Consider the following 15,552-nt stretch of genomic DNA (forward strand, 5'->3'; position numbering starts at 1 on the left):
CACCCCAATCACCCTGTAAATTTAGGATAAACTGTGTGACAAATGATGTCAAGTCTTCTCACTGGAGGGCTAGCTATCATTGACTTTGAGAACATGCACGGGATGGGTTGGATCTGGTTGTTTATATAAAAGGGTCAGACTTTTTTCTGTCTTTGCAATCTCTCAGAAGATGGCCTGTGATACATGTCACATTCTGCTTTAATGCTTATTCAATAATAGTTTTTCTTCTCTTCTATCTTTGTGGAGAGATTTTCTGGGTTGAAAGATTTTGTTTTTAATTTTATTTATCCAAGAAGCACAAGGAATCCTTGTGGTGATGGAAAAGGTCAGTTCCGAATCTTAATTGTGGTAGTGGTGACATAAATCTACAAATGTGATAAAATTGCATAGACCGCCCCTCCCCCACGTACAAGTAAAACCGGTGAAACCAGAATAAGCTCTGTGGCTTGTATCAATGTCAGCTTCCTGGTTTTGATATTGTATTATATTAATAGTTATATAAGATGTTACTACTGGGAAAAAAACAATTTTTTTTGCAATCCCCTGTGAATCTATAATTATTTCAAAATAAAAAGTTTAAAAAATTAAATATCAAATTATTCAAAGACATTCCATTTAATATATAATAAAAATATTTCATGGGGGTTATTAGGGAAAAAAATGTCTAAAAAATGATATTTGGGAAGGTGACAGTGAAACAATCTGATAAATACTGTTTGAGAAGGGCCGAACCTTAAGCCCAGGGTACAGCAGGAACGTGAATGTGTGCCACAGCCGCAGTGAGACAAAAGGGAATGAGGGTGGGAACTGTGACTTCCTTAGGACAATATTCTCATGCACACTTGTAATTTAAAAGAAGAGCACAGGGAGGAAGCAGGCTTCATGGTCAGGAAAAGACTGCTAAGAGAGGAATTTCAGGGGATGGTGAGGGAGGACATTTTGGGGTTTTGCCTTCCTATTCCAGCCTTAATTTACAAGCTGGGCCACCCCCTCCCTCTAGAGACCACATCTTGGCTTGGTGGCCACCTCTGTGAGACCATACACTCCTGACTTCCAGAACCTTCTGGCTGCCCCTCCTGCACTCAGATGTTGGGGTACTTGAGGGCTCCATTCTGAATCTACCCTCTTCACTGCTCCCTGGATACACTTTCTAGGGAATTTCACCATTTCCTGTGTTACAGTGATCATCCGATGACTCTCAAATCACTTTCTCCAAACTCTCTCTCCCCAGCCCCCAGCCAAGGCTCCAATTCCCTACTGCAGTGGTCCCCAACAATTGTGGCACCAGGGACCAGTTTCACGGAAGAAAATTTTTCCAAGGATGGGGGTAGGGGGGCGATTCAAGTGCATTACATTTATTGTACAGTCAAACCTCCCTGCTAATGATAATATGTATTTGCAGCTGCTCCCCAGTGCTAGCATCATCTCAGATCATCAGGCATTAGATTCTCATAAGGAGCGTGCAACCTAGATCCCTTGCATGTGCAGTTTACAGTAGGGTTCCTGCTCCTATGAGAATCTAATGCCACTGCTGATCTGACAGGAGGCGGAGCTTATGCACTGATGCGAGCCACTGTAAATACAGATGAAGCTTCTTCACTCACTGGCCTGCCAACCACTCACCTCCTACTGTGTGGCCTGGTTCTTAACAGGCCACGGACCGGTACCAGTCCACAGCCCAGGGCATGGGACCACAGCCTATTGGATGCTCCTCTTGGAAGATGCACAGAAATCTCACGCTCAGTAACCCTCTCGTCTATCTTAACTCCTTTCCTTTCCTTCCCCTCCCACCCAAACTTGCTTCCCCTCGCAGGTTTCCAACCTCAGTGCCCCCTCTTTACCTTGTCATCAAGCAAGACACCTAGAGGTCACCTCTGCCTCAGCCCCATATCCAATCAATCCCTAATCCCTGACCATTCCAGCTCTGGAATATTTCTTTTTCTTGTTTCTTTTTTATTTCAGCATATTACAGGGGTATAAATGTTTAGGTTACGTATATTGCCCTTGCCCCACCCAAGTCAGAGCCTCAAGTGTGTCCATCCCCCAGACGGTGCACACCACACCCATTAGGTGTGTATATGCCCATCCCCTCCACCCCGCTCCCGTCTGCCCAACACCCGATGAATGTTACTACTATATGTGCCCTTAAGTGTTGATCAGTTAAAACCAATTTGATGGTGAGTACATGCGGTGCTTGTTTTTCCATTCTCGGGATACTTCACTGAGTAGAATGGTTCTCAGCTCTATCCAGGATAATACAAGGGGTGCTAGATCACCATTGTTTTTTGTTGGACTATTTGTTGAACCGGCCCAATTCTCCCTGCCCCCACTGTCATCACCACTGTTTACACCACCACCACCTCTCACCTAGAACACTCCATCAGCTTTTTAAAAACTGATCTCTCCACACCTACTCTCAATCATCCGGGTCCCTATCCCCTTAAAGCTCTTTAAAAGAGGAATCTTATAAAGATGCAAAGCCAGTTATACCATACCTATGGTTGAAACACTTCAGTGGCTTCCCATTGCCCTTAGACTAAAGACCAACAAACACCCTTAATAGGTTCACCAGGTGGCTGCCCACCTCTGTGGGCCCATCTTGCTTGTCCTACCTCCCCACTTCTTTGCCTTAGCTGTATCTTTCTCCTTTCTGTTCCTCAGTGAGACCATGCCCTTCCTGCCCCCGGGCCTTTGCATATACTGTCCTTCTGCACACGCATTCTGTGCAGGGTGGAGGTAGTCTTACCTCAGTAGATTCATCCTGAGGTATCTCCTGAGTCATTATCTCAAACTGGTCTAGAGTTTCGTATCTGTCATACTCTTTCTCCATGTTTTCTCTGGCCTGATTCAGTAAGGTTTCATACTTTTCATTTCCTGTGGGGGATTGGAAGAAAAGAGGAGTCAGGTAGGTCAGAAAAATATGAGTTATGTTCAAAACACAGGCTCTCAACTCAGGGTAAAGTGGGAAAGGAAGTGAATTACTTTAACAGTTTGGAAGTTTCTTTCTTTTGTTTTGTTTTATTAATTTTTAAAAAAATTTTAATAAATTTAGGGGTAGAATTTGAATTCCGTTACACGTATGTAACAGCTTTGGTGTCCCCATCACCTGAGTAGTAGCTATTGTATCCTATAGGAAATTTTTCATCCCTCACCCCCTCCCTCCCATCCCCATCTTGAGTCTCCAGGGTCCATTATGCCACTCCGTGTGCCCTTGTGTAGCCATAGTTTAGGTCCCATTACAAGTGGGAACATGTGGCATTTATTTTCTGTGCCTGAATTACTTCACTCAGGATGATGGCCTCCAGTTCCATCGGGAAGTGAACTTGTTGACCCCTCACCTGCCATGTTTCTCTGCTTCAGAGGATGAGCCAATCTGTGAGTGAGTTGAACTGGTATCAGAGTTTAATGAGATTATGCTTCAGCGAGCTCCTAGCTGGTTCTCAAGAACTTGAAGGCACTAATATTCCAAGTCACTCGTGGGGTGACCCACTTGATCCCGGCTCGCTTGGGACTTTCTTCATTCCAGTACTTATACCCCCAACCCCTGGAGCTCCCTCAGTGCTGGACAAACCAGGACAGCTGGTCCCCTTTAAGTCAGTTTTCATGTTTATGAAATCGCAATTAACAAAAATGATATATTTGGGTCAAGTTGCTTTAACTAAAACTAAATAAGCCACAATATCCTGAATCAGAGAGGGCAGGCAACTGGTGGAGAGATACTGGACCACCAAATCCACCATGAAGCCAGTGCAAATTGAAATGCTTTAAAGGAGCAAGGTGGGCAAAGTCATTAAAATGTCCACTATAAAACAATAGGACATGCTACAACTGCAGTGAATTGGAGTACAGAAGACCAAAGTAATGCTATTCAAATTTAAATTATCTTAAAGCCCTTATGGGCCAAACCATGTCTATTGCCCTGATGAGGCCGGCAGGGTGCCCAGTTTTCAGCCATGTGGCAAAGGCCTTCCTCCCTGACAACCACACACAGAGGTAGAGTGACCCTCATCTGGCTAGAACTCTGGATACTAGACTGTAATGTGGTCTAAGCTTTACTAATGTTTCCGTTCAGGTTTCCAGGGAGCAGAAGATTATTAATAGAATTCAATGGATCATCACCAACAGGTGAGTTAGTGATTAGGGAATGGGTAGGAGGAAAGGTGGGGTGGGAGGGCTTAGTCTGAAGCTTTTTAGGGAAAGTGGATTTCAAGGAGCTCGAAGAGGTTTTCCTGACCCTTTGTCCTTTACCTGGTGTTGGGAAGAAAGAGCCAGAGAGAGTCTACGGTGAAAAGAGCTGTTCTTTGGGATCTGCCAAGACAGAAACATCACTCTGGTCCAGAAGGATGGTCCAGGGGGCCAGATACGACCAGAAAAGCCTGGGCCAGGCACCTGGGCAGATGGCTATTAAAGCCTAATTTAGTCCTCAAGCTGGGTAATGCCAAAAATAAGGGGTCTGAATCTGAAGTTGCCTTTCTGCGCAGTTTATGTTTGGAGAATTCCACTCCCGGAAGTACATCAGCCTTTGCCTTCTCAGTGGCCATCTGTGAGTGTGTTACTGGGAAAGGCAACTCAGGGAGAGACTGTGGCTGGAAGGAATATGCACTGGATGGAAAAGCCTTTGGAGGTGGAGTTTCCCCGTCCCTCTGTAAGTAATTCAATAAGGGCAAGTTTGGTCAGGCTTCTTAATGTAGGGCTGCCATAGGCTACATCTTGTCTCACACTAAGCTCAGGTCACCGAGTCAAAATCAACTTTTGCTTTTTTTTTTTTTTGCACTTGAGGATTAACACTGAAGGGAACAAGAGGGGATTGCCAAGCAAATAAAGGACGTAGCCACTGACCTTCAAATAAGCAACGCTAAAATGTATCTTTTGTCTTCCAGGGGGGAAATACTATAACGGGTATTAGTACCTCTCAGGTTCCTGGGGAGATCCAGGCAGATTCGGGGAAAGATTCCCTCTCCACTTAGAGTGATCTTTTCTGGGTCCAGGTGGGCAATCTGTATCTGCAAACTTCTCTGAAAGAACTCAGGTACTCCAGGTAAGTAGTAAACCTTCAACACCTGCTCGTTCTGTGAACCGATAAAACCCTATGCAGGAGAAAGAGCAGAGAGAACTTTAAAATTTACAAACGGACTTCTATTTTTGGGAGTTGGGTGGACTAGATAATCCCAAAGGCTGATTGTGCTGGTGAGTCTCCACTCACACACCTTCCCCAGGATCCATTCCTGTGAAACAATAAGAAAAGGACAAGAAAACGACCCAAAAAGAGGCAATGCATACAAGCAGACATTTCACAAAAGAGGAAAAAGAAATAGCAGATAAAAACAGTAAGAAATGCTCACCCTTCCTAAGTCATCAGGGAAATGGAAACTAAGATCATAATAATTTTTTTCAAAAAACCACAAGATTGGTAAAATTTACCAAGTTTTAGTGAGAATGTGCATCAAAGGGAACTCATATACATCTGGTGGGGACGGCAATGGGAATAAGCACTGAGAAAAATGCTTTCGCACCGTCTTATAAGGTTGAACACACATGGCCTGTGACCCCCGATTCCGCCCCTGGGAAAGCTCCCTAGGAAAACTCTCCCACCTGTGGACCAGGAGACGTGTACCAGACTAGTCATGGCAGGATTGTTGCCAATAGCAAACTGTTGGGGAAAAACGCAAATGTGCTTTGACCAGGAAAATGGAAATTTACTTGCAATTTACAGTAGTTGGAAGAGGATTCTTATTCAGTAGTGAAAATAAATGAACCACAGTACATACAACAATCTGGATGACTCTTGGAAACACAATATTGGGTGAAAAAAGCTAATCATACAAGATTACATTTAATGATGCTGTTTTTAGAAAGGTCAAGATAAAACGAAACCTTGTAGAACAAAACCTGCACTAGAGCAAGTGTATTTGTCTGTTTTGTTTACCACCCTATCCTTAGTACTAGAAAAAAATACTAGAAATACTAGAAAAAATAGTAGGTGTTTAAACGTTTTGATAACTCAATAAACTAAAGTAATGGAGTCATACATATGTAAGAAAATTATCTTAAAAAGGAAATGATAAACACAAAATTCAGACTGGTGGTTAATGGTTGGGAGGTAACCACCAGCAAGCAGGGGCACGAGATGGGGAAGGCGCCCAGGTGGGTTTCAGTATATTAGAGTGTGTGCACAGAAACGCATGAGTGGGTGTAACTATATTAGTCATATTCTGGATTTAAACATGAATGGTAGGTTCATGGTGTTCATTTTATAATTGTGCTTTCTAAATCAAACACATGTTACAGAGATTTCTTTTGTATATGTAAAATACCATACAATAAAACTCTTAAAAAATTATACATTCAAAATGTAACCTCTAGATAAGTAAATCAGAAAATAAGAGCTGGGAGAATTGCATGGTTATAAATTGGTACAAAAGGCAAATCAGACTGGAATCTGAACTGGGGAAATAAATACCAGTATAAGTTCAAATTATTTAGAAGTGTTTCAAAAGTCAGTTTTGAATGGGCTCCTTATACTTTTTGAACATATTTTATTATTTTTTTTGATGTCATAAGTAACGCCTACTCTTTGAAGAAAAATTAGAGAATGAGATAAGAAAAAACTTAATAAAGATCACTAGCATTTGTGTCACATACATAATGATAATATACTGGTGTGTACCTATCCAGATTTCATCCAAATACACAAACACACACACATGCTGGGTGTTCAGTAGCCCTAAACGTCACTGCCACAGTTCCTAAGAGAGCCATTTCTTTCCCCCTTGCTTCTCTGTCCCCTCTCTCTGGCTGCCTTACATGCTGCCTGTTTTACTGCACAGAACGGAGCCTTGTCACCAAGTTTCACAGGCATTCACTCACAGGAAGCATTAAACCCCCTAAATGATCTGTATCTTATACAGAAGGTGAATAAGTCAAGAAAATTAGCCTGAAAAAGGAATATATGGCATTAGAAGCAAGTTATAACAATCTTTCAAAAAACAGATAATTTTAGTTTACAAACCATTCCAGAGAATAAAAAAGAGAGAAATACACATTTCTTCTTATGATATCTGAATTAGTCAACAATAGCATGAACAAGGAAATTTATGAAACAGTTATCACTTACTAACAGAGATGCAAAAAATAGTAAATAAAATATTAGCTAACTGAATCCAGCAATATACAGATATTTTAAAATGCAGATGGTAGCATGCATAGTGTTTTTCAGCTTTCTTTTCTTTTCTTTTCTTTTTACCTAACAATGTATCTTAGAATTAATATTACCACATTTAGAGCTGCCTCATCCTTTTTAACTGCTGCATATTATATCATTACATAATTTTAATATATTTTAAAAAACTAGTTTCCTACTGACAGTTTCTGGTCATTTGCTATTACCATTACAAATGATGTAGAAAATATTCTTATATACATGTCATTTTGCAAATATGGGAACATGTATATAGGATAAATTCTTAAAAATGAAATTTCTGGGTCAAAGGTAATTTTGACAGATATTGCCAAATTATTCCCTTTAGAATTGTATCAATTTCCACTAAAAACAGCAATGTAAACTCAAATGCTTAAAAAAAAAAAACCTAGAAAAAGGCAAAATAAACAGCAATTGTGATATCAAGATACAAAGCAAACATTAAGGAAACTTTAAAAATAGATAAAATACAATGAAGGAAATTATACCAAACATTTCAACTATCCTAATGATAAGAGTGTTAATCTCCCTACTGGAACCTAAGACTTTCAGAGAAGATTAAAAAAATAAAATCCAACTATATATGTTTTATGAGTGATAAACCTAAAACAAAATGAAATAGTCTATGGACAAATGAGGTAAGAGAAAAAGAAAGCAGGAATCACAATGTTAAGACCAAACTGGAATTCAAAGCAAAAAGCATTAGAAGGGAACAGGAAGACAATTTAAAATAGGTAAAATACATAGTCCATGAAGAACACTTATAGTTATGAAATCCTATATGTAAACACAGAAATGAAAAGGTCTAAAACAATATGTGTATTCATATATGCATAGAAAACAATAGAGAAATGAACAAAGCTTTTTATATGCCATTCTTAGTCTTAGAAAAATTGTATAGAAAAAGTTATAGAAGATTTGAATACTATAATTATTCAGGTTAATTTAATAGAGACACATTATAATGTGCATTCTATAGCCCAGGTAACATATTTTCAAACATTTATTTGTATTAAAAATCAATTTAGGTCACTAAAATATGTTAATAAATTCACTAAGTAGGAATTTAGAGGGCATATTATCTGACCATGATACAAAAAACCCTCAATATTAACACTAAGAAGAGTTTAAATAACAAAAACAAAAATCTTAGTCGTTTGGAAATTTAAAAAAGAAAAATATATTTTTAAATTAAACTTGTAAATAAAACTACAATTCTAGACAACTTAGAAAATCAAGAAAATTATAATAGTCATATTAAACATTAACATGTATAAAATATACACAATTGACTTCCACTTTTTTAATCTGTAATTTTCTAAAATTCATGGGATGAGGCTAAAGGTATACTCAGGCAAATGAATAGTCTTACATTTTTTTCATTATTAACCAAGAAAAAAATAAAAGTGGGCATTCAACTTCAGATGTTTGAGAAATAAGACTTAAAAGTAAATTCAAAATAATAGCTAAGACAAATTGGAGAAAGAAGAACAAAAGAGAGTTGACCTGTCAGATATTAAGATGTATTTAAAGCTACAGCAATTACAATAGTATAGCATTAATGTGGACACAGACAGACCAATGAAGAGAGACTAACAATAAACCCAGATATGTGTGATGATTTAGGGGAAGAACAGACTCTATCATTATGGCATTCGTTATCTTTTGATTGTAAGATTAAGAATAATTATAACTTTATTCTTTGTCCTTTTTATGTTTTCCAATTTTTCTACAACAATTATACGTTATTTTCATAATGAGAAAAATTCAACATAAATTCCTTAAAACTGGTAGATCAACATAACCACCTCCTCCATTTGCTCCTAAAGCCAATTTGGCTCACTGCAGTCTACTGGTATTTTCATACCTGCTGATAAAACGTTGCTTTGATTTGGTGTAGTCAGTGGAAAGGATGCCCTCAGGAATTACAAGGGATGTGCGAAGACATCAGTGGAAATAAATTAGTTTTATTATCATGAAAAAAACCCCACGGGTTGTGTCTGTCTTAGTCGTTGCTCCATCCCTGGTGCCTGGAAACAGACTAATGCAGGACTCAATAAATATTTGTTTAACGAATGACAGAAGTCGCCTGGATTTATTTATTTTTCTTGCTTCTGAGAGTTCTTCAGTTTTAATTAAAAGGAAAAGTCACACAGGTAATCCTAGCAGTGAGGGCTCACCAATGCCTGGGGCGTGGCTGATGATTGGAATTGGGCCCCTCCGCCATTTACTTACACAGAGAGGCAGGACCAGCGGCACTCCGGGGAGGAGGTTGTCCGGGGAAGACTCGTGGTCAGTCAGAACCCTGAAGTCAAAGCCAACTTTCCCAGTGTTCCTCAGCGTGATTTCCCTCTCTGTGACACGGTCAAACAGCTTGAGGGGAGAAGAAGGACAAGAGTGACTCCTCTGTCTACCACCTTTGGATGCTGTTGTCATCCTGACAACGGTGAATAAACAAACATGCCTCACAGACACCGGTTTGATTGTTCCTGATACGGACACTGGTCAAGCCACATTTCAGCATCACAAAAAGGTGCCAGAGGGGCAGGAGGACCACTGGGGTCTGGAGACCTGGCTCCTGTCTTCATTCTCCCAGCTGATTCAGGCCAGGTATGGCTGTGCTGGGAGCATCTAACCGCTCTGGTCTCAGTTTCTTCACCCCAGGAACTTATATTAGAAAATCTTAAGAGAGCTTTCTAACTAACAAAATTTGCCTTCTGGGTTCTATCCTGTAAGAAAAATATAAAATTTGAATTTAGAATGTTCTAGAATGAATTTTTCCTATTTAAATGGAGAGCCATAGGTGTAATAGGCAATTCATGTTCTATTTTTTCTGGGATTTTGCTAACAGAATTCACCAGCTGGTTTAGAAGGTCCAATAACCACAAACTGAGGCAACTTCAGGGGTCCTTAGCACAAGCTATGACAAGGACTAGCTGCGTCAAAGACTATACTCAGAAAGGAGCCAAAACCAGCTGTCCACAGGACCCTGGGGATAAGGAAGGGAAGAGAATTCTATTTGGAGAAGGTCTCCACACAGTGGAGGTGTTGGGTGAATCTGATTTTAGGCATGATCTTTAATCTATAAACACACATGTACATGCACTACTCGGTAATTATATAATGGAGATCCAATCCTCATTGAAATTTGGTAGGAGATGTAGTCTCTGAGTACAGAACACAAAATCTAATTGGAAAGAGAGGGTGTACAGACAGAATTAACCGATGATTATTCTAAAACAGAAACGACAAAGCAGGTTATATTATGGCAAAGAGGATAACTAAGTGCCAAGGGAATGTCAAGTAAGAGAAAGATAACTGTGGGTGGAGCTAAGCTGGGTCTTCAGGATGCAGAGGTTTGGGGGTGGCAGAGTGGGCGATGAGGGGATAACATAAGAGAAAGTGTGGGGGCAGGAAGGGCTGGGTGCAGTGGGCCAGTGGGTAAACCAGCTTTCCCACAATTAAATAAATGGGCTATAATGGGGGAATTATGGGAAACGAAGTTTACTGTGTAAAGAGCACCAGTTAATAGAGAAGCTTGGGATAGTCTCACCCAGGCGGAGGAACAGGCTCTGACCCACTGGGGGACAGAAAAAGAACTCAGGATGATTGAAGGCCGACTCTGACCATGGCACAGCATTGACCAGACGCTTATGCAACTACAACATCCTGGGGAGACAGGCATTGGCCCCCCCATTCCACCCTTATCGATGAGGGAGACTGAGGCTTGGAGAGGTTAGGTGATGTGCCCAAGGTCACACAGTCAGTAGGAAGTAAAACCAGACGACAAAAACATGCTCTTTTTCTCAACAAACACTGCATTGCTTTTCCAAATGCTGCTGGGGTTAATTGGTCAGTTTCAATTGTAACTGAAAGTACAAGTTGGGGAAAATTTCTCTGGCAGTGACGTCTAGATGGGTTAGTGGTAGAAGCTACGAGTGCACTGCAACCCCTTGTTTGCAGTGGGTGCATGGACGGGCAGCACTGATGTCACCTGGGAGCTTATTAGAAATGCAAATTCTCGGGCCCCACCCTGGACCACCTGAATCAAAATCTGCACTTGGACAAGATTCCTAGGCGATCTGTATGCATACTACAATGTAGGAGGAACTGCAGTAGTAATGTAGGCGTGGCTTGATGAGACCCTGTAGTGTGATAACAGTGATGACAGGGAGGGAAAACTGACTCAGAGAGCGATCCTGGCCAATTACTTAGCAAATCCTGTGTCCTGTAAGGCCCTGGGGAGGTGAAGGAGACAGTGCAGCAGAAAAGCCTTGGAGATCTTAAACCAGGGGGTGCGAGAAAACGGCAGTGCTACTGAAAGAATTGGAGAGGTTGGGAAGGGCTTCTGGATTGAAAAGGAAGATGCAAACCTGAGTGTCTAACATGCTGAGTTTCAGGAGTTGGTGAGAAAAGCAAGATAAGGTATCTGGCAAACAGTTGGCAGCAGGAGGATGATCAGGGCGAGGGACGCAGATTAGGGATCCAGGACAGGGGTGATGGTGAGACTGTGATGATGGGGGACACAGGAGAGATTCATTTAAGATGTTTAAGTCAAAACCAGAAAATCTCCACCTGATGGTTTGCAATACCTGTAATCCATAGTTAATATCCTTGGTGTCAAAGAAATAGTCGATCAGGGATGCCTCTCCCTTGAGTATTATTTCATAGGTGGGCCCTCCTTCCACTTCGCACAGGGCTTTAGCCTGTGCAATGATGTTACTGTGCCCATAGAAGGTGAACGATATCTGCTGGCTAGTGTGGGGCTGCAATGTTCCATAGAGGGGCAAAATATCGAATACCTGCAGAGAAAGTCATTCTGTATGAGAGCAGCTATTAGGATGAAGGGCCTGCAAAGGGTAAGTTAAAGTTATGCAATTTACAGATTAATTCCTGACTTGAACTTGTTTGACTCCATAGGAGGTGACTAGCCCAGCACCCAAAACTTAGGACGGTAATGGCGGTAACAGTGCTTTGGCGAGATTTATGTTTCTGACTCCGGGCAAGTGCTCAGTGAGAAAAGTTTGTATCACATGACATCAGGACCCATGGTGTGTTACTTACTTCTTCTATCCCGATGGAAAGGATATCATCCTGTGAAAAGATCCACAGGGATTCCTGAAACTCCACTTCGCTGTGGCTTAAGTGTATTCTTTCTGGTTCAGCAGGGTTAATTTTTAATCCCTAGAAATTAAAGACGTGAGGAAAAGCTAGCAAGCATTCATATTGGATAATCAGTGTGCTTCTCCCCTCCCAAAATGAAGCATGTTGTATATGGTTATAAAAATAGTACCTTTCTCCCTAGGCAGATAACTGGGCGAGTGACCAAAATGTATGTATAAGGATGTTTACTGCAGTGCTATTTATGATAGCAAAATTTTGGAAGCAAACTAAATGCCCATCAATGGGGGGACATGTGTGTGTGGGAACTCTATCCATGGAGGATGATGCAATGTGTATTTATGGACTGGGAATGATGAGCAAACGTATTATTGAGCAAGAAAGCAGTCATTCATGTAAAATCACATATACCTCATGTTTCTGAAGGTGTGAGTATGTATAAACTCATTCAGAGATTTGCATAAGCAAACAGATACCTAGGAGGTTGTTTGTTAAAAATTTCAGTAACATTTTTCTGTGGTGGGATTGTGAGGATGTTTGCTTTAATTTTTCTGTATTCTTGAGTTTACTGTGACAAACATCTTTGAAAACAGAAAAAATAATTAACATACTAACATTTAAAAGACAACTGTTTTATGTACTCACACATACTCATTCTAAGAAAACTGAAAAATATGGAAAACTCCAAAGAAAGAATAAAAATAAATCTTTAGGTTATGCTATAGATAAATGTGTCTATATACACGTGTACACGTGTTTATACGCTGAGTAGATATATTTGTATTCTGATTTTCCAGTTGACATTATGAGTGCTGCCTGCCCAAGTGACTGAATATTCTTCACAAGCATCATTTCAAATATTTTTTAAAAATAGATGATCATACAAGATACAAATTAAAATATTCAAAAGGGTATATGGTAAAAAAAAAAAAAAAGATTTCCATCCCTTTTCCCCAGTCCTCCAGTTCCCCCTCCCCTCCATTTAGTTATTCTTTTTAGTCCACTAACATTTATTGAGGACTTACTATGAATCAGTTCTAGGTCCTGGGGATAGAATAGTGAACAAAATAGAAAAAACCTCTGCCCTAATGAAGCTGATATTCCAGAGATATTCCATGCATGAGCAAATATATTAATATCTACTTAACTACTTGAGAGATAATATAGTGGTCAGGAGCAGGCCAGACTGCCCTGTCTTCCAGCTCCATTGCCTGACAGATGTGTCCCCTCACTGGTAAATGGGGAGAGATAATAGTACTCACTTCACAGGGTTGTTGGGAGAAGTAAACGAGTTAATGTGAAAAAAAATGCTCAAAACAGTACAAAGGCCATAGGAAATGCTCAGTAAATGTTAGTTGTTCTTATAAACTTTTTTTCTTCACGCAAATGGTACCACCCTATGCTACCTATTTTGCATTTAGTATTTTTTACTTACTATATCAGAGATTGTGCCAAATTAGCACACAAACTTTCTCATTGTTTAAAAAGGATTTCTTAGTATTGCCTTGTGCAGATATAATTTAGTTTATTCAACCAGTCTCCTATTGGTGGAATTGTTTCCAATTTTTCTTACTTTTACAAACAAAGCTACAGTGTACAAGGATAGTCACATGTCTTCATGTAAATGCCGAGAGGTATCTGGAGAATAATTTTCTAGAAGGGGAACTATGTATTTTAAATTTTGATATACTTGCCCAGTTGTATGTCGTAGAGGTTAGGCCAGTTCATGTTCCTACCTAGTCATCCCCACTCTTTGCCACTACTGACACAAACGCTATTCTAAAAGATTGTATACCTCATGGACATACAGTAATGTAGCTTTCATTATTTTTTCAATTTTTTATCACTAAAGTATTGTAATAAACATCTTTGAATGCAAATCTTTGTATCTCCAATGGTTTCCTTAGGGCATCGTTCTCGAAGAAGAATTTAAGGGTATTAGTTTTTAAACTCTCTTGGTCTTCCCTTTGTTTCAGCTATGGAGTTATTGTGGAAGATATCTGTCCTTTAGTAGCCTCTACTTAGGGAGTGGGGAGAACACAAGATTACCGACGCTGAGAGATAATTAGCTTTTCCCTTGCAGAGGAGACCTGTGTACTGAGGTGTCCTGGACTCTCACTGAGGTGTTGGCGCTGGGGGTATTTGGTTGGGAAGTGACGTGGATAAAGTTACGTGGCCACATCCCAGCTAAATCTCAGTGTTGCACTTGCCACTCTGCTCCTGGGCTGCCTTTGTTTTGCAGGGAGGACCCTCGACTTGCCAACCCCTGCTCCCCAGGGCAAGGAAACCGTACCTCTGAGATCACGGTGGGTGCTTTGTCTTTTCCGAGTTCTCTTTCTTCAGGCGGGGCCTCTTCGTTCAGGAGGATGGTCCTGGGAGTTCAATGAAACAGAATCACTCACCGGGCAGCTGTCACCATGCAGTCTCAGTTGCATAACAGCCCTGGCTCCCTCTTTCTCTTCTACCACACCCCAAACAGCAAAAGGAAGTTCTCACTCAGGGGACACCTTCCTGAAGAGGTCAGCTGCTCAGGGCTCTGTGGCCTTCTGTCCCCAAATTGCAGTGTAGGTTGGCCACTGACCTGGTTTTTCCATAGGATCTGACACTTCTTTCCTGGCCCCTTGAGCCCATGTCTGACTTACAAAAAGCTCTAGGAATCTCTAGCAATTCTTCAGACATTTGGATGTGTCCTAAGTGCTCAGCGGTAGGTTTCATCCTTTACTGGAGGATTTTATTGTGAAGATACACTGTTTGGTGAAGTCTCATGTCCTTTCCTGCTTGCTGCTCTGGACCTAATCCAGGCTGCAGACCTTGGACACATGGAGAGGACCGATAGGAAGGGCTCCGTCCCCCAGGGCTCGGGATGCTGCGCCCTCCTGAGAGCAGCGATGACGTCCAGCTCCCTATCCCACGTTACCTAGTCCAGAGCCCACCTTAGAAGATATTCATTCAACTGTTAACTGGTGAGTGGTTGAATGAACAAATGAGGGATGAGAATTGAGAATGGAAGTCAATGTAGAGAAAAGAACACCATTTAAAAAAAATCCATGCTGACTTTGCATTTGCACTTACTTAACAAAATCACCTAAGTCCAACTCGAGGGACTGTCTTGTAGCTGGGACTGCTAGGGAGCAGGCAGTGGCTGGGGTTGCTAGGACGGACTCCATCTGGGACCGGGGGGCATTGTAGTGCTTCTTAGGCAATGTCACAAACCTACAAAGGCATGAGAGGTG

General features: G+C 40.9%; 1 protein-coding gene across 3 annotated transcripts in view; it reads right to left on the reverse strand.

The window, feature by feature from the left end:
* The window catches only part of HYDIN (HYDIN axonemal central pair apparatus protein), a 296,336-nt gene that overhangs the window by 109,875 nt on the left and 170,909 nt on the right, over nucleotides 1-15,552 (reverse strand). Inside the window, exons 24-30 of one of the 3 annotated variants that reach the window (XM_045534000.1) lie at nucleotides 15,392-15,532; nucleotides 14,613-14,691; nucleotides 12,263-12,382; nucleotides 11,791-12,000; nucleotides 9,434-9,571; nucleotides 4,910-5,087; nucleotides 2,747-2,874 (exon numbers count right to left, since the gene is read on the reverse strand). In XM_045534000.1, coding sequence (XP_045389956.1) covers nucleotides 2,747-2,874; nucleotides 4,910-5,087; nucleotides 9,434-9,571; nucleotides 11,791-12,000; nucleotides 12,263-12,382; nucleotides 14,613-14,691; nucleotides 15,392-15,532 — 994 coding nt within the window. The remainder of the gene's footprint in view (nucleotides 1-2,746; nucleotides 2,875-4,909; nucleotides 5,088-9,433; nucleotides 9,572-11,790; nucleotides 12,001-12,262; nucleotides 12,383-14,612; nucleotides 14,692-15,391; nucleotides 15,533-15,552) is intronic. The other 2 variants (XM_045533999.1, XM_045533998.1) reach the window with 2 other exon arrangements.

This window comes from Lemur catta, chromosome 20 (assembly GCF_020740605.2).
Source record: "Lemur catta isolate mLemCat1 chromosome 20, mLemCat1.pri, whole genome shotgun sequence".
Taxonomy (NCBI): domain Eukaryota; kingdom Metazoa; phylum Chordata; class Mammalia; order Primates; family Lemuridae; genus Lemur; species Lemur catta.